Raw genomic sequence first — 23,214 nt, 5'->3', positions numbered from 1 at the left:
TGCCAGCGTTTCTCACCGTTTTTACTGTTTTTTTAAGAGTCACAAAACTAAGAAAACAAAGCGGGGACTCACCTCTTACATCAGGAAGAATCCGCGCGTTTCGAGCGTCATCTGTTCTTTCATAATCCGTTGTCGAATTGTGATCGGCAGAAGCTTTTCCAGTTTCCACCTCACTTTTTTTTACAGCAGCGGCCCAAAACGATCTCCTAACACATGGATTGTCTACTTCCTGGTTTATTCCAAGACGTGTTTTCGGCTGAGGTGATGAAGCAGGTTGCTGGTATTACCCCCGCCGGCTACCGCCGTTGCTCAACCGCATTTGCATATAATAGTTGTTTGCTCCACGTCCGAACGTTTAAACCCAAAAAACCTCCAAACAACAGATGTGGCTCCTCTTTTTGGAATAAGTTCTTCTGTGTTCGAAGTTTCGATGTCGCCGTGACAGCTCCCGCCAGCCGCCATTCTTGGTTTCACCATGCTGTGGTGTTTGTGTGTAGCAGTGAAATGAGTCCCCGCTGAAACACTTTCCTACTACAAACGTTCTGTACGTTGTTTAGGCCATTCACTGGTATAGCGGTATGTGAAAAATTCATATCACAACCAAAATGAACACCGGTTTTTGGTATGAACCGATATACCGCCGAAAACTAGGTCCCTGTATGACCGGTGTCAGAGCTTGGTCCGCATTGCTGGTAGTAAGTCAGGCTCATTTCCAGTGAGAGTTGGGCTTTGCCAAGGCTGCCCTTTATCAAAGATTCTGTTCATAACTTTTATGGATAGGATTTATAGGCGCAGCCAAGGTGTTGAGAGGATCAATTTTGGTGACCTAAAGCCCGGATCACACTGTGCAATTTGTGACCGTCTTAGCCAAATCCCTCACATAATTGTGTAAAAAAATGTTGAACATGAGGGTGATTTGCAAATCTTTAGTCGTCCAGTCTGGCCGGCTCTACGACAGCTTTCTGAGCCATCTCATGACCAAAGACAGCCTCAAACTGTCCACAAGCATACTTGAAAACCTACGACTACTGTCTACAATAGACCAATGAAAACAGACCTTTGGGACGCTGCAGCAGCAAGACTCTACCTCTCTGAGCTTCAGTTTCAATTTATGTTTAAAAATACACACATTCTTTATTTTTTGTTAATAGCCTAAGTTAAACTGGAGTTATATTAAATATAATTTAACCACATTTCACCGTACAGTGTGACACATTTCTGAAGTTCTCACAGTGTGACATGAACAATCCTGTGCGACGGCCGCAAATCGCATAGTGATCCGGCCTTTAGGATTGTGTTTCTGCTTTTTAAAGATGATGTGGTCCTATGACTGGTGGCGACATTGCTCAGCAGCCTCACTTCTTTCAGCGCACGCCAGGGCAGCTTTGTCCACACCAGGGGTGCCAAATCCTGGTCCTGGAGGGCCGGTATCCAGCATGTTTTAGTTTTAATTCTGCTTCAACACACCTGATTTCAATCAGCAGGTGATTAACAGGCTTCTGCAAAGCCTGATGAGATGCTGCACAGGTGATCTAACCAGTCAAGTGTGTTGGAGCAGAAAAACCACAAAACCTGCTGGATACCGGCACTCCAGGACCAGGATTGGGCACCCCTGGTGTACACTGTAATGCATCACCACAAGCGTGTGAATGTGTGTGTGCATGGGTGGATGACTGATTGTGTTGTGAAGCGCCTTGGGGGGGGTTGTAGAACCCCAGAAGGTGCTATATAAATACAGACCGTTTATCATTAGTCAAGCTAGTGCACTGAAAGGGTTAATAATCTTCAGTATTTATCCTATCTCATTGTGTGTGTGTGTGTGTGTGTGTGTGTGTCTGCGCGCACGTGTATGTGTGTGTTTGTGTGTGTGTGCTCGCGTGCGTGTGTGTGTGTGTACGTGTGCATGCGAGTTTGTGTGTGCGTGTGCATGCGAGTTTGTGTGTGTGTGCGTGCAAGTGTATGTGTGAACATGTGTGTGTACTTCAAGCCCGTTGTGTCACGATCTATTTAATATTAGCAGGCAGAGCATCCAATCTTAACACTCAAAGAGCTGCTCTTTTATAAGAGAATCTTTGAAAACATGTCGGCGTCATCATCTTGTTACTGAATAGCAGGCCCACACACTTCTACTGTAAAATGAACAGAGACATTGATAACTTTATATGCCCGTGCATGTTCTGCATTAGTATTTGCATTAATGTGTAAAAGATGTGATCTTGATGCTACTTCCTGTTGGTCAGGACTGCCCTCAGCTCACTCCTAGGTGAATGGGTTATCGGGATAAATGTTTCTACATTAGAAGAATAAAAACAGCTTACTGGGGTTATCAGTGAAAGTGATAATACCACTGGTTTCCTTCTGAAGCTCAAGGGCTTTATACCTCACTAAAGAGAACATGTAGAATATCGAGCAATTTCAGCCTGTTAAGTTTTTGGCGACCCACAGTGGGGAACCAATGACGTAGGCGATGTGTCCAACTTTCTTTTGCTAAGCTTGCACCCCGTTCCGTAGAGCCCTATGCAATTTGAATTGAGCGCTGCTCAGAATTAGTCAATAGCATTAGACACCAGCTTATTATAAAAACAACAATAATAATAATGATAATAATAATACTTAAAGAGGTCTTCACTGAGAAATCTGTTTTATTTATTTCTGATTAAAATCGGTCACTCTGAGTTTGTCATGCAGGCTGAACATGAAAGCAGTCTCCTACACCAATCTCCTGCATTAGCTTCTGATAGAAAACAGACGGTGAAACTCTAGGATTTGAAAGGCCTGACTGCTTTACGTGAAGCCGTCACCTTAACTCTCCCATAACGGCTCAAAATGGGGAAGGCTGCTGTTGGTTTAGCATCCAGGAAATAGCAGTTTGTCTCAACTAGTAAAAGCAAACCGTTAGCGTTAGCAACTCTGCCACACAGCAGAACTTCTTTAGGCTTGTGTTATTTGTGGAGATAAAGCATCAACGTTGCAGACAGAGTCAGTGGTAAATGTGGATCTCTGGAGGCCAATCTGGAGGCCAGACAAGATGTCTTTTGATGTTACATCATTTGTGCTTCACATAATCTGTTTAACATTTTCACTTCACACTAAGAAATGACCTCTCTTGAGTATCTGAGGGGAGGAGGGATCTTCTGAGGTATTTTGGTAACGCCTTTAAACTTGTTAAATTCTGATTTGTCTAAATTTGTCAAAAGTTGATAAAAATGGGTATTGCTTCTTGATCCCTCGGTTTTCCGCTGCCTCCTGGTTCGGCCGATCGGGTGAGCAAGCATTTGGAACCATTCTCTTTTTTGATCAAGGTCACAGTCACTCTGCAACGCAACAGCCTCAGAGGCAAAATAGATACACCAGCTTCCTGCCGTCACCTGGAGGGTGACTAGACGGGTTGTGCACGGAGCTAAACTACGAGTTCTGTTGCCCAGAGGTCCACCCTACTGGCTGTGTCCATCCCGATCTTATGACCCCCTGGATTGCACAGTCATCTTCAACACAAAAGGTGCGTAGACTCGGCACAATTGGCATCGGATGGTTTTATGAATAACATCTAGCTCATCAAACCATACAACCAAACTGATTTTACAACCAAGACATCACAAGATCTCTCAGACACTTAACAAGGTTTTGCTACAAACATCTAGCTTACATTCCATCAGTTCATTCATTGTCTGTTATGTTGTAACGCCATCGATTCATTCATACTTTGTCATGTATAATCAGTAGTTTAGGAAAATAGAAATAAATTATTTTTTATAAAACTATACTTGATTCTGTCTGAATTAATATGAAGTGTGTGTTCCCTGAATAGTCAAAGAACCTAAAGGTAATATTAGAGCAAATATTCAAAGACCAATCTGACTGATAATTCATATGGATCATCACATCATACTGATCATTTAATAAATGTAGCTAATCCTCACTGCTACATGGTAATAAAACAAGCCAGGTGTGGGCTGTCTCTTTGGTCAGGTGCAAATAAGTGTTTAAAGCTTTGTGCCCATCACTCACTGAAGAGTTTTAATGCTCTCTCTTCCTTTAATTTATTCGGTTAGTTGAGTTTAAAAGCTGCACTTCTCAGCACCGTCAGGTAAGCGCAGCATTGACCTTCAAGATAATGAGGAGCAAGTGTCAGAACCATGTTGGGGTGGAGAAAACAAAAATTTTGGAGAAGAGTGGAATTGTACCAGCCTGTTTATGTTTGAGCTCACAGAATGAGGTGATGCACCAGATATTATACGTCAAAATGCTGCTCTGGCTTTTCATTTTTTTTCTCTTTTTTGCCCCTTCTCCCCCCTAGAGACCTCACTTAGAATTGCTGATGAGATTCATCAGTTTCCACAGTGGAAGAATTGCAGATTTTATCCCCCTGGTGTGTGTGTGTGTGTGTGTGTGTGTGTGTGTGTGTGTGTGTGTGTGTGTGTGTGTGTGTGTGTGTGTGTGTGTGTGTGTGTGTGTGTGTGTGTGTGTGTGTGTGTGTGTGTGCGCGTGTGTGTGTACTTGTTTAACAATCCTACTTAGGGCCAAAGCTGGCATTTTCACTAATCTTCTGAAAACAAATTGGCATTATTAGGACCATAACTCAGTCCTAATATGAACCCCCCTGTTTTAGGCTTAGGGGTGAGGTTTAGAGGTGACTGTTGGGTTTGGGAATACACTGGTTATAGTTATGGTTTGGGTTTGGGTTTAGGTTAGGCATAAATGCAGTTACTAAAAAAATGAAAGTCAATACAAAGTCCTAATATGGATAGAAAAATAAACTTGCATGTGTGTGCATGTGTGCATCAAAAGACAGTTAATGATGGTTTTACGAATTTGTTATCGGCTCACTAACTGGAACCTATGCTAGGATTCTGGTTTCCTTTCCTGGTTTCCTGCTCTTCTTTAGGGCAAGCTTTTCCTGCTGATCATGCCTGACCCCACCTGCCAGTAGATCGCTGACTCACAGACAGACAGACAGACAGAGACAGACAGACAGACAGACAGGAGACAGCATGTGAGGCTGGGAAAGGATGTCTCGAATACTTGGACCATTTAGCAACGGTTCACCTCAAGATTGTGGCATCTCCCCACTGCTCTTCTCCGTCTACACCAACTGCAGCACCTTCGGCCACCAGTCTGTGAAGATGATCAAGTTTGCAGATAACACCACTGTCACTGGTCTGATCTTGGACTGGGACGAGTCTGCCTACAGGAGGGTGGTGGAATGTCTGGCACTCTGGTGCAGCAACAACAATCAGGACCAAAAGCTGCTTATCCATCCGTTTGGCACAGAGCGAAGTGAGGTGTTGTGGACCGGTCTGTTCTGGTATGGATCTGCAATTTCAGAAGAGCGTTTCTATCACAGTTTTGGCTCTAGACGGGGTTAAATAAATCTTCATGTACGATTTTATAAAGAAGTTGTGCAACTATTCAGTATTTTTATGCTGCAATAAATGGTCTGCAGAGCTGCAGGATCATATTTCCAGGACAGGATGGTTTGTGTGAGGATGGGTGAATTTTCCTCTGCCTTCTCACACCTGCCCTGAGGGGTCCCGCAGGGTTAGATTCTGGGACCTCTACTGTTTTTTATTTATATACTGCCACTGGGTAACATCTTTACACCAATGATTGTCTATTATACCTACCTCTGGGTGGTGCTGGAGATCACCCAATCAGTGAACTTATGAACTGTTTGGCTGAAGTCAAAACATGGATGACAGACAACTTTCCGTGTCTAAATGAGAGTAAAACAGAGGCAGTGTTGTTTGGATCATTCATTTTGATTCTTCCAAGGTGGTTTGTGGTGATTTAAAGTCCTACCCGAGTGCCTCAGTGGTCAATCTTGGTGGGAAGTTGGACAATCCATTGTGCGTTGATGCTCACGTTAGTACTGTGGTATTTTTATCTAGAGGGGATCTGGAGACTGTGGTTCATGCCTTCATAACCTCACGTTTAGACTACTGTAACTCTATCTTAATTTGTGTGAATCAGGGCACTGTAACTCGCCTGCAGCTTGTTCAGAATGCTGCAGCGAGATATTTGGAAGGCAAGAGAAATTTTGAACATGTGGCACCAATTCTGGCTGCTCTTCATTGACTACCTGTTGATTTCTCTTAATGGTATTTAAGGCTCTGAATGGGTTGGCCCCAGTCTATTTGATGGAGTTGTTGCAGCCACGTGTCCCAGCTCAGGGTCTCCGCTCAGAAAGCCAGTTGCTACTTGTGGCTCCTAGAACTCGGTTGAGGACAAGAGGGGATAGGGCGTTCTCTGTGGCAGGACTGACGCTGTGGAACGTACTTCCCTTATCTGTTAGACTCTCCTCATCAGTAGCGGTTTTTAAAATGAGGCTGAAGGCCCACTCTTATGGTCTGGCTTCTAACTCTGTGGGTTAGATGTTGCTAATCTTTTAGATCATTTTATTCTGTCTTTACCTGTTAGTTTTAATTGCCTGTGTTGATTTGATCTGTTTTAATTTGTTACTGCGCAGCACTTTGGTGGCATACCTCATGCCTGTAAGGTGCTCTATAAATAAAGGATGATGATGATGATGATGATGATGAAAAAGACAAAAACTAAATGCTTACCACAGGCTCTACATGTGTCTCCAGAGTTTGGTAAGCCTGCCTTGGTTTGCCAGTCTGTGACTATAGATAGCATCAAGCACGTCGTAGCACCACCGTGTATTTCTCCCATTTCCAATCCGAAAAAAAAAAATTAAAACATCCACTCTAGTTGTTTCTGTCCTTAATTTTATAATATTGGGCTTTAATCAGCTGATGCCCGCTCAGATCCTTCAGCTGCCATCTGCTGGAAAAAAACGTTCTTACTGATCCGTCTAGCTCCTCCTGAGTGTGGACTCTCTTGATGATGGTGAGGAATGTATGGAGCTCTGAAGATGACCAAAACTTTTGTTTGTTGCAAGTAGTGACATACAAATTTCTGTCAACCAACTGTGTTATTGCTCCCCCTTAACCATACCACTCCAGAAATTTCTGGATCCACAACAAAAGGGGGCCAAAAACGTCCCGTGACAGGCGCGGTCCGAGTCGATTGTCTGGACCGGTTTTACAATCGGAACAGAAAAATTAGCGATCCGATCCTTCCCATACACAGTTGGAAATGAGCCATAAATCTCCAGAAGACACAGGATTGATTTTAGGAGTCTCAAAAAGTACATGTTGGTAGGGCAGCGTACAGGAACTCGGTACGGTCTAACCCTAACGCTTCTGCAGCTTCCTGTGCAGAGACAGTTCCCCATGATCGAGCTCTATTTGGGTCATGGCCAGACTTTATATCTACATATATACGTAGATGGCTTGCCAGGCTAATGTCAAAAGGGAGTATCAGCACTTATTTTTTTCCCCACTTCAAGCACTGCCTAGACCTGATCACCTGCAGCGACCCCTCATCAAAGCAATACCTCCACAGGCAGTACAGTAGGCACTAGGCATGGTGGGTGCACCACTTCATCTGCCTCTCTTCTGACCCTGATGCACCATCACTCTGGAACAGGGTCCATCCGGACTCATCAGACAACATGTCCTACCATTGCTCCAAGTTTCAGTCTTAATAAAAAGACATCTCGACATAAAGAAACCAGCCATAACAGACCACTGCACAGGGGAAAATCCTATAATGGACTGGGCCAGCACATGAATCATCAACACAGAACAATAAAAATACAAAAGATGGATTAATAAAGCGATAGAAATAAGCAGTTGTGGACCCAGGACCATGAGCAGAGTCAATGGAATTAACATGTTGGATCGCTCTTGGGACATTGTCATCGGCAAGGAGAGCGCAGCTAATGCACCAATGCACCAATGCTTGGTGCAACATGATTTCATCCTGCAGACTACACTCAGTCCATTTCATATATATTTACTTTACAACTGGTGCTAAGTTCCTTGTTAAAGAGCAAGTCACCCCCAAATCAACCTTTTTTTCTGATAAACTATATAAACGTGTGTCTAATCATGCTGCAGACACGTGTAGTCAATAGTTTTGCACTTTAGTGCATTTTTATTTAAATTTTTATTTTCTGCCTAAAACTGTCAGTGTTGTGCCGTTGTCAGGTAAAACCTCTGCACTGCATTTGAATTTAAATCTGCCATCGCTATTGGCTAAGAGGTACCCTAGAACATTAGCTGGTACCATATGATGTCATTGTGAGCCTGTTTGTGTGTGTTTGTTAGCGGCTACGCCCTCTCAGTCTGCCAGGCAACAGCATTTGTTGCATTTTTCAAACATGAACTAGGAGTGGAGTAATACCTGGTAGGGGTGACTTGCCCTTTAAAGTGTCAGAGAGCCAGACGGGTTACAGTGAGTGGGGAGGTGTGGGCTTTGAAAAGGAAAAAAAAAAGTCCCGATACTCCAAATAAAAACAACACATTTAGAGAAAATTAATGTCCTTAAACAGAAAGTGATTAAATAAACAGTGTCAGAAAATCCCATTCAGCGAGGCTGGGCCACCCTCTCTGAAGGTGAGGGCAAATAAACCATTTTGAGTTTGATAAAAAAGACTTTAGAATGGACTGCAAATGGATTAAAGGATTTGTGAAACACTCTAAGACAGAGCATGATGTATCTATAATTTTAATACCACCCTCTTCCGTACAGTAAGTTTTGTTCTTCCTGTTTGTGTTGGAAACACCAATTCATCCGTGTCCTGGGGCTGTGAAGGGGTTACTTTCAGCATGTCTACTTCTTGCCCCGGTGAGCTCTAACGAAATGAAACTTTCCATCTTGCTACTGAACACACTTCAGTAAAACCTGCCCCGACTGATGGTGACAGGGAAACGGGGCTCATAAAGCCTCCTTGGGGAGTCTCCCCCCCCCAAAAAAAATCTGTCAAACTCTAAATATCCTGCTACAGGGACCAACATGGCAGTATGAGGGGCCTTATTTGGGTCTACCTTGGGAAGAAAAAAATGGTAAACATGATCCCTCTTTCAATTACTCTTGTCATTTTTCATCAATCTGTTAAAATTGTGGGTCAGAAGTAGGATTTAAACACCTAGAAGCTGTTCAGAAAATGGATTTGGTACTTTCTGAAGCTAGTAGAGCCAAAACACTTCTCAGTCAGCCCCATTTTCTGCTCCCGCTCCTGCTGCTGTCCTTGATAATTCAATGCCATGCGGACATGTTCAGATATTAACAGATTCTGCAAATAAGAGCAGACTCACTCCTCAAACAAAGTATAATTTATGGAAAATAGTCCTGCTGAGACATCTAATTGCAAAGAAAACAAGTCTGAAATAGCAGAGTATTTTAAAGTTGAAAGAGAAATTCATAAAAGAGGCAGTTTCATGGAGCACTGGGAGGATTGCACGCTTTGATGTTGATGTTCTGTCTTGTTCCAGGTCTTTTATGAATATGCAATATTGCTTCTCAGTAGTCACAATCTGAATCAAAATTTAGACATTGGTGCATTATTTTTCATCTAAAAAAGTGAACCATATAAGTATAATCAGTACTTTTTCCACACTCTTGGTTATTTTCCACTGGAATGGGTAACAAAGCATATAGAGAGAGTGGCCTTCGGATGATAAAGAGAGAGATGAAGAAACCACCCTTCGTCACAATTTTTGACAGGTCTATTGTTCTTTGACCTTTGTGACCTTTCCCCCAAACCACTTTACGTCAAACTTGACAGGTGTATTGTTTATGACCTTTTGTGATATGACATTTAATGACCCCATGGCTGTGTCTCAATTCAGGGTCTGCATCCTACGTCGGCCGGATTCGTCGGCCGGTTACGTCACAGCGCCGCGACTAGGCCTGTCCCAATTCGAAGACTCCTTCAAATGCGGTCGACGAATACGGCCTTCTTTTCGCCTGAATGAAGGATGGGTCCGGTGTATCCTTCAATAGGTAGCATTTCCCAAGATGCCTTGCGGGCCGGCCGGCAGAAAAACGGCGGACAGTGAAGCGGGAGCTGTCGGAGAGGATTGCGCATATAAATGTCAGTATAAACTTGAAAACTGTTAGGTTAAGGACTTTTTGTGATACATGAACGTTATTTTAGTTAGAAATGTTACAGTAAAAGTGCTTGTATTGCGGTCTCGGCTCGTATGTTCGGCCGCTCGGTGTCGTACTTCTCCCGCTACGTTTTCCCCCTGATTTTAATAGGAGTTTGTATTTTAGGGACAAAAGAGAAAACCAGGGACTTTATTAAGCTTAGGGCGAAGATGGACCACATCATCACTGGAGCAAAGTATTCAGCGGCTGTGGCATGGAGGTACAATAACATCTCATATTTTAAAAACTGGTTTCAGTTTATTTTTTTCTGCGAAAACATGAAAGGAATAACCCGTTGTCCTCTTTTCTCTTCCTGTTTCTTTTCTTACATGTTTGCTAAGACTATTCTGGAGAAAATGGGCATCCAGGGGAAGGTGACAGCGATGACCAGCTTCTGGAGCTGATCAGGGAGGACATGAGGCTGCAGAGGGAGGCAGAGCAGCAGAGGGCACAGGAGAGAAGGAAGAACTTTGACAGCTTTTTACTTTGCTAGAAAAAAAAAGGTTAATAAAGATTAAACACGTACATATAAAAGAAATAAAAATCAGTTCTGCATTAAACTCTTGAATTTTATTTTTGTTTACAAATGAGAATTGTTTAATATTACAGGGTATCCGCTGGGTCTGAAAAGTCTTAAAAGGTGATAAATCGGTTTTGGTCAAATTAAGACCCTTAGAAAGTATTAAAAACTATTATCACTTCTTTGCTCAGGCTCAGCTTGTCGAAAGTATTTTCTCCGAATTAGCTCTCCAACAGTCAAGAAAATGATTAAAGATCTAAATAAAACTTCCAGCTCCATCGTTTAAAGTTCCTTCTCCCTTCTGCTCAGCGGTTCCACGGTTGCTAGGTGACGGAACGTTCGCCGAGGGAGAGGCGGGGATTCATGAAGGCTTGGCCTGTCCAAATTCACAGCCGTTAACATCCGGTCTACCCGGCCGACGGAGGACCCAGCCCACGTCGGCCGAGTAGGCTGGGTCCTTCGAAGGATACAGACCCTGAATTGAGACACAGCCCATATGTCAAAAAATAAATTGATGACCCATGAAGTTATTGATTGTAGTCTCCTTCTGGCAAGATGTAAATGATGTATATGATGATCTGCTTTGATGTATTCAATCTGTACCACTTTACGTCAAGTTAGGATTTATAACTCTTTTGTGTGGACTGTGCAGTGATTAGAGCTGTTGCCTTGCGGCAAGAAGGTCCTGGGTTTGCTTCCCAGCCTGGGATCTTTCTGCATGGAGTTTGCATGTTCTCCCTGTGCATGCGTGGGTTCTCTCCCGGTGCTCCGGCTTACTCCCACAGTCCAAAAACATGACTGTTAGGTTAACTGGTCTGTCTAAATTGTCCTTAGGTGTGAGTATGAGTGTGTACATGATTGTTTGTCTTGTGTGTCTCTGTGTTACCCTGCGATGGACTGGCACTCTGTCCAGGATGTACCCCAACTGATTGCCCATTGACCGCTGTAGATAAGCACCAGCCCCCCTGCGACCCTACGTGGACAAAGCGGGTTCAGACAATGGATGGATGGATGGAACTCTTTTGTGTTGGGATATCTCACCCCACAGTTCCCACAGCCCCTCCCTTTCATACGTAATACCCCACATCCCTCCTCCAACCCTGCTTGCCTCTTTAAAAGCTTGGATCTATTTCAGCGGACAGACTGAGAATGTATCAGAATGGTGAAAGTCTGAAGAAATACCTCTAAGAAAATGGTGAAGCATGAGGAGACGGATGAAGTATCTACAACCGATGCTTCAACCTCTACCCGAGAGGAGAAGGAGGTGAAAGAGGAGAGCGTGGACACGCCGTCGCCGCTATCACAGACCTTGCTCTGTGAAAAATCCATGGCAATCCATCAGCTGCCTGCAGGGGGTGGTGCTCCCCGCAAATCTACATTCTACATGTGCAGAGTTCAGCTTCCTCCTTTTGGCGGTAAAGAGCCCTTGGAGCAAATATGGCCGCTGGAACCTTACGGCTATACCGGTAGTTTTGAGTACCGGTTCAGCTATGACACTAAGGAGCTGTGTCTAATCCATGATGGGGCTGAGGACGAACCTCTCAAGCCATATTTATCACATTCAGCGGTTCCCTCCTACAACGACTGGGCAGTGCTCAACCTCGCAGTTCCACGCAGGGTGTACAAAGATGATGGTGAGTGACCTCGTCCGGCTGTAAAACGCAACAGGCTGCAAGCTCTTCAATCGCTGGATGAATCGCCGTGATAGCTTTCAGCGCTTCATGGGATGGGCTGGAGGTTGCGGATGGGCAGTGGATTTTCAAGGCCTCGGTCCAGGAGAGAGGATCGGAGCTCTTTTTTGTGCTGGAAAATGTGCATGCTGAATGTGGTATTTACCGCCTTTTACAGGTTGCACCTTTTGAGGCCTGGTGTGAGAAAATCGATGAAGTGGCAGATCGTATCACTTCACTTTTTCGTACCAGCCGCTGCTGGAAAGACATTCTGACAGTGAGAAAAAGCTGGAATTCTAAGCCCCGCCTCAGGAGGAGGAGGAGGAGGAGCGGGGGTTGCATCATTAAACCACTCCCCCCACCCATCACTAGTTATGAAGTGTTTTCAGCTTCGTCATCCCAGACGATCTAGTGCATCAGCATGATGGGTTTCTACACTCAGTCAACCCTTGATGAACTATGGACCCCAGACAGAAGGGATGCTGTCTCTTCTGCAACTTGTTTTTTTTTATTATAAACATTTCTAGTAGTTAACCGTTACACTGTATTCCTTATATTTGACTAGGCCACACGGCTGTTTGTTACTGTGCGATTAGATTTTAGAATTGACTGGACTGCACAGTTATTTTTTACAGTGCGATTAGATTTTCTTCATTATATTTGACTAGGCCTCACGGCTGTTTTTTACAGTAGGATTAGATTTTATATTTGATTAGTTGTTTTTTACAGCGTGAATAGATTTTATTCCTTATATCTGACTAGATTGCACAGCTGTTTTTTACAGTACGATTAGATTTTATTCCTTATATCTGACTAGCTTTATTGTCACATGTGTACAATTTATGAAATAAAAAGAAATAATGAGAATGAATATGTATCATTTTTTTCAAGCATCTGTCAGAGATGGAGGAGGTAATGAAAACGGTTTGTTTTTCACCAAAATATCAGGGTAGTTACCTAGGTGTGAAAAGGTTTAGAACCGGTTTACAACGAGAGATTGGGGAGAAAGTTTTATCAAATAAGGCTCGCAATTTACTCTCAGAACAGGATGCTTACACACTCCACAAACCAGCAAGAGTTTGTTTTCCGAGAAATAAGGTTTTTGTCTCAGGGTCACTAAAGTAGTTTCAAGCTGACTTATGCAACATGCAGGCCTTGTCAAAATCAAACGTCGGTTTTAATTACCTATTAACCGTCATAGATGTATTTTCAAAGAAAGTCTATGTACGAGTCCTGAAAAACAAATTGGGGAAAGATGTTACAGAAGCTTTTGCTTCAGTTTTGAAAGACAGTGGTACCCCTAAAAAACTGCAGACGGATGCTGGTAAAGAATTTCTTAATAAGAAATTTGAAGCCCTCATGAAGAAACACAGCATTGTGCACTTTGCCACAGCTAGCAGTGTAAAGGCCAGCATTGTGGAGAGATTTTACATGACCTTAAAAGTTAGAATGTGGAGATATTTCACAGCCAAAAACACCCATCACTACATAGATGTGATTCGAGATTTAGTACGAGGTAATAACCATAGCTACCACTCTTCCATCAAAATGTCCCCCGCTGACGTAAACATGGAAAATCTGTAAATCCTCTTGTAATCTCTCTCGCTCTCGCCAGAGCGAGATAACACTTGTAATGAATTTAAATTACATGTTATTTAATAAGCCATAAGGTGTAGGATTCCATAGGAAATATGAAATCAACCTTATGGATCTGTTGGGTTATTTTAACCAGAAGATTGGAACTTTTTAATGCAGTGATTAGATAACAGCTTCGTATTCACTCAGAGACAACAGAAGAGAGAGTCAAGTTTAAAATGTTTAAAGATTTATTAAACAAATTAAAACTAGACTAACTTAAACACTAAATGTATGGTGTAACTAAGGTGAATGCGATGGAGAATGGTGTAGTGTGGAATGTTGCTCAAGACCAGCAAATCCGAAGAAACGATTAGTTCTGATGGGAAATGAAGGTGATGTCTTCGCAATAAGCTTTGGTTAGGAGATTCATAAACACATCTGACGCCATTCTGTCGGTCTACGAACGCTTGTTGGAAGTCCCTGTTAGATCAGGAATGTCGAGGTCCAGCTTGACCTTCTCTGGAACCGAAGCCGGTAGGAAAAGCAGTGGTTGCCGACCAGACCAGTCTTTGAGATACTCCCGGGTCACGACAGTTTTGTTGGCATCTAGCGAGACCCAAACCTGGGTCGTGATGGTTCAGCTTTTATTTTGAAAGGAACCGTTGCAGCAGTTGGAACAGCAACAGATTTTATCCAGCTTGTCGTTGGTTCTTTTGGCTGAAGAGGAAAGTTACGGATTGGCCACTCCGTCAACTTCTCTAGAACGCTTTGAACTGGCGTTAAAGATGACGTGGGTATAGTTTTATACTTCGGATGTTTTGGTTTATGGTCGAATGAAAAGATGACAGATTTACCAAGCACCATCAAAACCACGCCTCCATCAGATCTGGCAGATTCTGATTGGATCAGTAAAAGCAATGTGTCGTCTCTTAACGCTACGTGAGATCAGTCCTAGTGGAAACATTTAAAGTCATATTACTTATTAAATTCTATAGGATATAATAAAGTAATTAATATTTTGATTTCACAGATTGGTCACATCTTATTATTGACTAACACTTTGTTTGATTAGCTTTATTAAAATAGAGTTCTTTGATTTATTAAAAGGAGAGAGTCCTTTCTTCATTCTTCTCTTGAGCTGGAAAGAAGCAGTTTATAGCAAATGCATGAGAGCTTGAGGCCATATCTCATGCAGACTAGTTCTGTGTTGGAGGAGAGGGGGAAAATGACTTTTGGTGGAAAACAGTCATTTGATACCGTTACACACTGTAGCAATGTGTTGTATTTCTTAATTTTCTCATATGCGTTACTCCTGTCTCCTACATAATTAATTTCATATCCGTGTCAAGCTCTGCCTCTGCTACGTCTCTGATGGTGGGTTTTGTGAGACGGTATAATTGTTGAGGTGTAACCATGAACATTTTTTGAGAAGCCATTATTTCCTATTTGTTTATAACACTGCTGATTAGTTCTCCTAGTAGAGGTGCAACAGCTGCTAGGAGAATCGGCAGAAATCCGCCTTTTTGACTGATTAAAAGCTTTTTCTTTTTAAAACAGTTTTGTTATCAGCCAACTTCTACAGGAGCGCTTTGTTTTTAGATAATTTCTTATACTGGAGAGGAGAGAGCCGGATATTCCCGTTCTGCACGTTTAAAGCAATCTCGCACAGAGCATGCACAACATCCGGCAAGCAGTCTTTTAAAAACTCGTGACGTTTCCGGCGGCTCATGCGAAACAAAGCCTTGAGAATCTTGGCATTGTGTTTTATCCTGGATGACATTATTCTATTTTAGGCAAATATACCACCGGCATTTGACCCGGAAGTGCTCCGCAGCACAGCCTTAGACGTTCTGTTGTTTCCGGTTTCAAATCCACTATTAAATAACCGTGAGGGTCCTGTTTTGCATCTTGGAAACTCGAGAAAATATCTTTTTTGAGTAGATTTGATTTGCTAAAGCATTTATTTGCAATTTATCTCATGTATCCATCCATCCATTCATCGATCCATCCATTTTCATCCGATTATCCGGAGTCGGGTCGCGGGGGCAGTAGCCTAAGGCGAGAGGCCCAGACTTCCCTCTCCCCAACCACTTGGGCCAGCTCCTCCGGGGGAATCCCAAGGCGTTCCCATGCCAGGTGAAAGACAGTGTCCCTCCACCGTGTCCTGGGTCTACTTTTGGGTCTCCTCCCAGTTGGACATGCCCAGAAAACCTCACCAGGGAGGCGTCCAGGAGGCATCCTGACCAGATGCCCAAGCCACCTCAACAAGCTCCTCTCGATAAGGAGGAGCAGCGGGTCTACTCCGAGCCCCTCCCGAATGACCGAGATTCTCACCCTAAGTGAGAGCCCAGCCACTCTTCGGAGTAATCTCATTTCGGCCGCTTGTATCCACTATCTTGTTCTTTCGGTCACTACCCAAAGCTCATGACCACAGGTGAGGGCAGGAACACAGATCGACCGGTAAATCGAGAGCTTGGCCTTCTGACTCAGCTATCTCTTCACCACGACAGACCGGAACAACGCCCACATCACTGCAGATGCAGCACCAATCTGCCTATCGATCTCACGCTCCAGTTTTCCCTCACTCGTGAACAAGACCCCGAGATACATAAACTCCTCATCCCTGACCCGGAGATGGCATTCTACCCTTTTCCGAATCAAGACCATGGTCTCAGATTTAGAGGAGCTGATTCTCATCCCAGCTGCTTCACACTTGGCTGTGAACCGCTCCAGTGAAAGCTGAAGATCACATTCTGATGAAGCCAACAGGACCACATCATCTGCAAAAAGCAGAGACCTGATCCTCAGGCCACCAAAACGGATGCCCTCCACACCTTTGCTGTGCCTAGAAATCCTGTCCATAAAGGCTAGGAACAGAATCGGTGACAAAGGGCAGCCTTGACGGAGTCCAACTCTCACTGGGAACGAGCCCGACTTACTGCCGGCAATGCGGACCAAGCCCTGACACTGGTCATACAGGGACCTAACTAGGGTTGTCACGGTATGAAAATTTAACCTCACGGTTATTGTGACCAAAATTATCACGGTTTTCGGTATTATCGCAGTATTTTTTAAACGGTGTTGCATATGTTCAGAAAGCATTGATAGTCCTGTTCTACACAAACTGAAATAGTTCTGAAAAGGTTTAACAGTGTTTATTAAACCTAAAATAACACAAAGCCTTAGCAAAAGTGCAACTTTTCACAAGTAAAGGAACAAATAGCTTATTTTTCTGGAACATGTTACAGTAGTCAGTGCAGGTTTAAATTATACAAATCCAAACATTCAAAACATAAACAATATGTAAACAAATCAAAGAAACACCACTTGTTTTCTCATATACTTGTTTTCTTCATTATCAAAATGAAAATCTAAAACTCCAGTCTACACTTCACTTGAAGTCAACCTTAAAAAAATATGTATTTAAAACAAATAGCCACTTAAAACAAATTACTAAAATAACTACTACACTATGTAATCAAATCCAAATGTTCAAGTATAAATGGCATTGAATAAGTAAACAAATCAATGACAAGGAACTAATTGTATATTTCTCTTCATCATCAACAAATAAGATGCTTCATCCAAACAGGGTGTCCATGACACGGTTTAAATGCTGGCAGAGGACGCTGCGGCTGCAGTATATAGTGACTCGTTGCATTCTCCCTCAACCAAAAGTCCTCACGTCATGCATTTGAGCTAAAATGCTAATGTTAACTTACCTTGCACTGGCTGTAGAGACGTGGGTGATGGTCACGCAGATGTGCCATTAGATTCGAAGTGTTGCTGCCTTTTGCAGACACTTGTTTCCTGCACGTTCTGCAAACGGGATAGCAGTCTTCTATTAACTGTCCCTCAGCATTTTCAAAAATCCAAAATATGCCCATACTTCCGATTTAGTCTTCTTTGAGGGCTGATGGATGTTCTGGGCGCTGCCGTCTCCTCCTTCGGCCATTATTTCAGCTTCAAAGTTTTGGTGCCGTTGCAAATTAAAAAGTGCGTGTGCGCGCCGCGGGAACTTCAGCTGAAGCGACGGTGGCTGGTAAGGGTCACCGCGCCAAAACCGCGGCCACGGTAAACCCACCGAGATAATATAGTTTTTTAAAAACTGGACGGTTGTTTTTATTGTCAACTTTTTTACCGGGGTTTACCGCTATACCAGTTACCATGACAACCCTAGACCTAACAGCCCGTATCAGAGGGCCTGGTACCCCATACTCCCGGAGTACCCCCCACAGGGCCCCCCGAGGGATGCGGTCAAACGGCTTCTCCAAATCCACCAAACACATGTAGACTGGTTGGGCAAATTCCCACGCACCCTCCAGGATCTCCCTAAGAGTATAGAGCTGGTCCAGTGTTTCACGGCCAGGACGAAAACCACATTGCTCCTCCTGAATCTGAGGTTTATTTTCCTCAGCTCTACCAAACACCCCAGCTATACAAACCAACACGCTGCCTTAAAATTGCTCTGATAGATTCATTGGTGTATCTGTTGAGCCAACAAAAGAGGACTAGAAAATAACGTGACACCACTGAAGAAAAATGTGTGCTCGTAGACACATCCAGAAATAATGGCACAGAGGATAGAACACAAACAGATGGTTCTACGATCTAGGAGCTTTGGTAGATAATCATTCCTTTATAATTCTTAATGATCTTATAGTCAGATTGTACGACCCTATTGTATAGCATAGTACAGCATAGTACAATATAGTACAGTATAGTATAGAATAGCATAGCATAGTATAGAATAGCATAGTATAGTAAAGTACAGTACAGCAAAGTATTACATAACATTGTATAATGTAGCATAGTATGGTATAGTATAGCATAGTATTGTATAGCACAGTTTAGCATAGCAAATTATAGTATAGTACAATGCAGCATTGCATAGTATAGTGTAGTATAGTACAGCACAGTATATTATAGTATAGCACAGCATATTATAGTGTAGCGTAGCATTGTATAGTATAGTATTGTATTGTAAAGCAAGGCATTGTGTTGCATAGTATAGCATAGCATAGTATAGTATAGCATAGCATGGTATAACATAGCATAGTATAGTATACCGTAGTATAGTATAGCGTAGCATAGTATAGAATAATAATATAGTATAATATAGTATAGTAAATCATAGCATAACATATCATATCTTAGCATAGTATCGTATATAATAGCATAGTACAATATAGTATAGCAAAGCATAGCATAGCATTGTATAGTATAGCATTGTATAGTACAGTATAGCGTAGTATAGTATAGCATAGTATGGTATAGCATAATATAGCATAGCATAATATGGCATAGTATGGTATAGCATAATATAGCATAGCATAGCATAGTATGGCAGGGTTTCCCCCAGCGCTTTATAAGTCTGGTGGCCCGCCAGGCTTTGCTTGCCCACCTGCCAGGCTAAGCGTCATGCCCCGCCCCCCTCCCCGACCCTACCGTATCTGCTGACATGAACGGCGCAATGAAACTAGAGCCCTCCATCAGCTGATACTGGTGAGAAACAGCAGCGTAACGTGTGCAACCCCCGCTCTCACAGAGGAGCGGTGCTGGACGGAGTGTGGGAGCCCCCCCCCCCCCCCCCCCCCCCCCGAAGCCGCCAGGCTTTACTCATTTTCTGGGGAAACCCTGTATAGCATAGTATAGGATAGCACAGTATAGTATAGCATAGTATAGCATAGTATAGTATAGTATATTATAGTATAGTATAGTATAGTAAAGTATAGTATAGTATAGTATACTATAGTATAGTATAGTATAGTATAGTATAGTATAGTAAAGTATAACATAGTATGGTATAGTATAGTATGGTATGGTATGAGAATTTTGAAATAAAAGTTAGCAAAACAAATGGCCTGATGGTTATCAAATCCTCAAAAAGTCAAAGATTTTATAGCTAATTATTTCCTGAATCTAAAGGTTTTCTACTTCAGCAGGAGCGTTTCATAAATAATTCAGGAACTCAGATGTTTTGGCATCCCAACAACCCAACGAGACATTCATTCTATAAGATGCACCAAAGACGACAAAGACCAAACACTTAAATTAGGCTAAAGAATCCTTTGTGTCTGTAGAGTTCCTACCCTGAAATCAATGCCCACGGTGGAGATGAAGCTCCCAGCTAGAAAGGCTCCATCCTTAAAACGAACCAGCATACAGGTCTTTCCCACACCTGAATCTCCCACCAGCATCACCTGAAACAGATAAACACAAAAGAGCAGGAGGGTTTTTCTGAGATGAAGTACAAAAACTTTTCAGGGGCAAAATGTTTAGAAAAGGGCATTTTTCTACAATAACACAGGCTGATGGAAAGTATCACATACATGCTTTTTCTTAAGGTTCTCAAATACAAACGTGTGTGTGTGTGTGTGTGTGTGTGTGTGTGTGTGTGTGTGTGTGTGTGTGTGTGTGTGTGTGTGTGTGTGTGTGTGTGTGTGTGTATGTGTGTGTGTGTGTGTGTGTGTGTGTGTGTGTGTGTGTAATTTCATTCTCATTCATTTCAGTGGGGCCGGGCCCCACCAGATGGCACTATAGAGCTCTTTGCATGCTTAAAATTACCCTTTTCGTCACATGCATTATTTTTGTGATAATTCGGAGCCGAAATTCTAATTTAAGTATTTGCACAGCCTTATTCTCATCCAACCAACATCCTCTGAACATCTGTGTTTGGTTAGCCAAGATGTCTGGAACAACCAACCAGCTAGTTTCTCCATATAAAACCATGACCACGTCTGTGAAGGAACTGATGCTCCTTGTTTCAGCATGAAAACTTTTATACAGCTTTTTAAGGAGATTGCCCCTAGGAGGTCAACAAGCCTTAATCTGATAAAATCTATTTTTACCAGCTCTCATTCCTCTTCTGCATGTTTCACATCTCTGCTCTGCACTTGTGAAACGCTTTGAATTGACTGGGTAACAGCATGCTGTTATACACCCCTGACAGCCTTCATTATTTGATCTGAGGAGAATGCCAACCACTGCACAAGTGCCATGACTCTTTCAGACCTTCTGTGGAAGGAACATAAACGTTAGAACGACCTATGAATGACAGTGTGCCTTCATTTGAGCAGATTGCTTTTTGGTACACATCTCATGGCTGTAGGGGGTTTAAGGCTGCTGCTGCTGCTGGAAACGTGACAAGGATCTGAATTCAGACATGCAAACCTTAGAACCTGTAAGAATGTAAGACAGGATGTCTGATAGAGGCTTTGCTTTCATTACTGTGTTGATAAAACATATCAGATAAATACAAAAATCTGCTTTCATATGAGTTAAGTAAGAAAATGTCTCCAAACCAACCTGACCCTGGAGAAAGAACGCCCCCAATAAAATGATTTAGTTCCACCAGTCACACCCATGACTATGACCTAAAATCACTTTAGTCAAACCGGTCATCGTTGAGTAAGCTAAAAGATCTCAAGAAGAAACACATCACATCTCAGGTGTGTTCTTGCTGTGTCGTATCTCTAATTCCATGCTGTAGTTCTTTTTTTAAAACACAGAGCAGTTTTGTTTACCCGTTTTCCCGCTACGTTTCGTTTGCGGCTGCAAACTTCCTCAGACTAACGCTGATGGAATCAGCGTCAGCCATATTTTTTTCAGGCAGAAAAAAACACCATTAAACTGGCTGTGTGGTAAGTAGCAACTTTGCTAGGGGAGAGGAGATTCTGTGGTGATATGCGTCTGATTTGTAGTCATGCTAATTACGAACTTTTACAAGCTGATGAATCTCAACGTACGTGACTGGCGTGGTCGAAACACACATCTTTCCTTTAATTTAAATTCAAGAACAACATATGCACCAAGGAGTAATCTTGCCTGGGGCACCAAATTTGGTAGAGACGGCCCTGACAGCACCAGGATTGTTTCTATAGATTTTTTTTTATCTAATAAGTGAAATCAGTTAGAAAAATCCAATTTTTTCTTTAGGTTATCTTTTTATCTCTTTGAAATGTATTTGCTGCTGATTGTATAGCTGAGAATAAAACTAGAGACGACTTGTAAACGATGAGATTAAACAAGTCTGTGAATGTGACTAACGCAGGTAAAAATCTGATGTTTTTTCCTATAGCCATGCATCACTGCGGGATGTGCAGGTGCAATAACAGCTTCACTTCTGCTGCAGCAAAACCCTGCCACTGCTTCTGCTCTGCTGTTAATTGATCTCATTAATTATAGAAACCTGTCTCCATCATCTCCTCTGTAGCACTGGACTCAGGGCAAAACATTACAAACGCACCAGACGCATCAGCCATGGAGCTCGCATATTTATGTCCACTTAAGAGGAATAATATCCTCTTCTTTTCTTCCATTATTTAAACCACAGAAGCTCGTTTTATTATTTAAAATGCTTAACGCTGAACGTTTGTTGTTTAATTTCTGTTTTTCTCTGTCTCTTCTGGAGCAGAAACAGGTGATTTGGTAAGGACATTACACGTTCTAAAAGTTTCTAAATATTGTTTAGAAATTGTTTAATAACCGTTAACTTTTCTAACTTTGAATGAACAAAAAGCAGAAAAACATCCAGGTGAAATCTGCAGATTGCAGCTTTGCTGCTGAGAAACGCGCACCTGCTCCTCTCTGACGGCCAGGTTTAGCAGCGCGAGCGCGCCGTGCCAGTAGCACGCTCACCTTGAAGGCGACGTCGTAAAACTCTCCGCTGTTGCTGATGGACTGTCTGCTCGGGTAAACCAGTCCGGAAGACGGAGCGGCAGCAGCGGCCAGCCCCTTCGCTGTCCTCCCGCTGCTCGGAGACGCCTTCGGACTCTTGGAGCTCCCTTTGCCCCTCGCCGCCTTCTTCCTGGACATGGTTCCGCTTCAAGCCGTGGAGAGAGGAGAGTGGGAAGTTTATCGGTGGTTTCTTCTTTTAATAGCCTTAAAACCAAAATTTCCTCCTCGTAGAATCTGAGCGCGTGAAGGCGAGATAAGTTCACCTGTGCGTCAGAACCATGGCTGTGCGTAAAGCGTCGGAGCTGGACTGTTTACGAGGAGAGCAGCTCTCTCTCCCCGCCTCTCTGTAGGACTGATGTTCACAGCACGTGCTATAAAGAATAACTACAATTTATTATAACGCATGTTTAAATTAAAGTACAAATACTATTTTATCTTTGAATAGAACAAACGGCCTCAGTTTAGAAAAATAACGTTAAATTCATTAGGGCTTATCACAAAGCAGGGGCGTGTCTTGGACGTTTTTCAATGGGGGCCGCTCAAAATCTCAGGGTGGCTTATCAAAATATAACCTGAGTTCCATGAGTTTTGTCATGATGCTGTTGTATATGAGCCATTGGAGGGAAAACACAATACATGAGAGGGGTCACCCTGTCTTTCCAACAGACCCATGTTTATTGTGTAATATTGCAAAGCATAGTATGCAGATAACAGCCACAGTTTCTAAAGAGCAGAGTAGAACATTAGGCGTGTTTCTATTTTCAGAAC

General features: G+C 42.8%; 1 protein-coding gene across 1 annotated transcript in view; it reads right to left on the bottom strand.

Annotated features, from left to right (window-relative positions):
• LOC107388255 (ras-related protein Rab-26) overlaps positions 1–22,752 on the bottom strand; it is a 168,803-nt gene extending 146,051 nt beyond the window's left edge. The window contains exons 1-2 of the mRNA XM_015963702.3: positions 22,408–22,752; positions 19,860–19,970 (exon numbers count right to left, since the gene is read on the bottom strand). Coding sequence (XP_015819188.1) covers positions 19,860–19,970; positions 22,408–22,584 — 288 coding nt within the window. The 5' untranslated portion in view covers positions 22,585–22,752. The remainder of the gene's footprint in view (positions 1–19,859; positions 19,971–22,407) is intronic.
• Positions 22,753–23,214: the final 462 nt, after the last annotated feature.

This window comes from Nothobranchius furzeri, chromosome 16 (assembly GCF_043380555.1).
Source record: "Nothobranchius furzeri strain GRZ-AD chromosome 16, NfurGRZ-RIMD1, whole genome shotgun sequence".
Taxonomy (NCBI): domain Eukaryota; kingdom Metazoa; phylum Chordata; class Actinopteri; order Cyprinodontiformes; family Nothobranchiidae; genus Nothobranchius; species Nothobranchius furzeri.
This window is presented reverse-complemented; position numbering and strand designations above follow the sequence as displayed.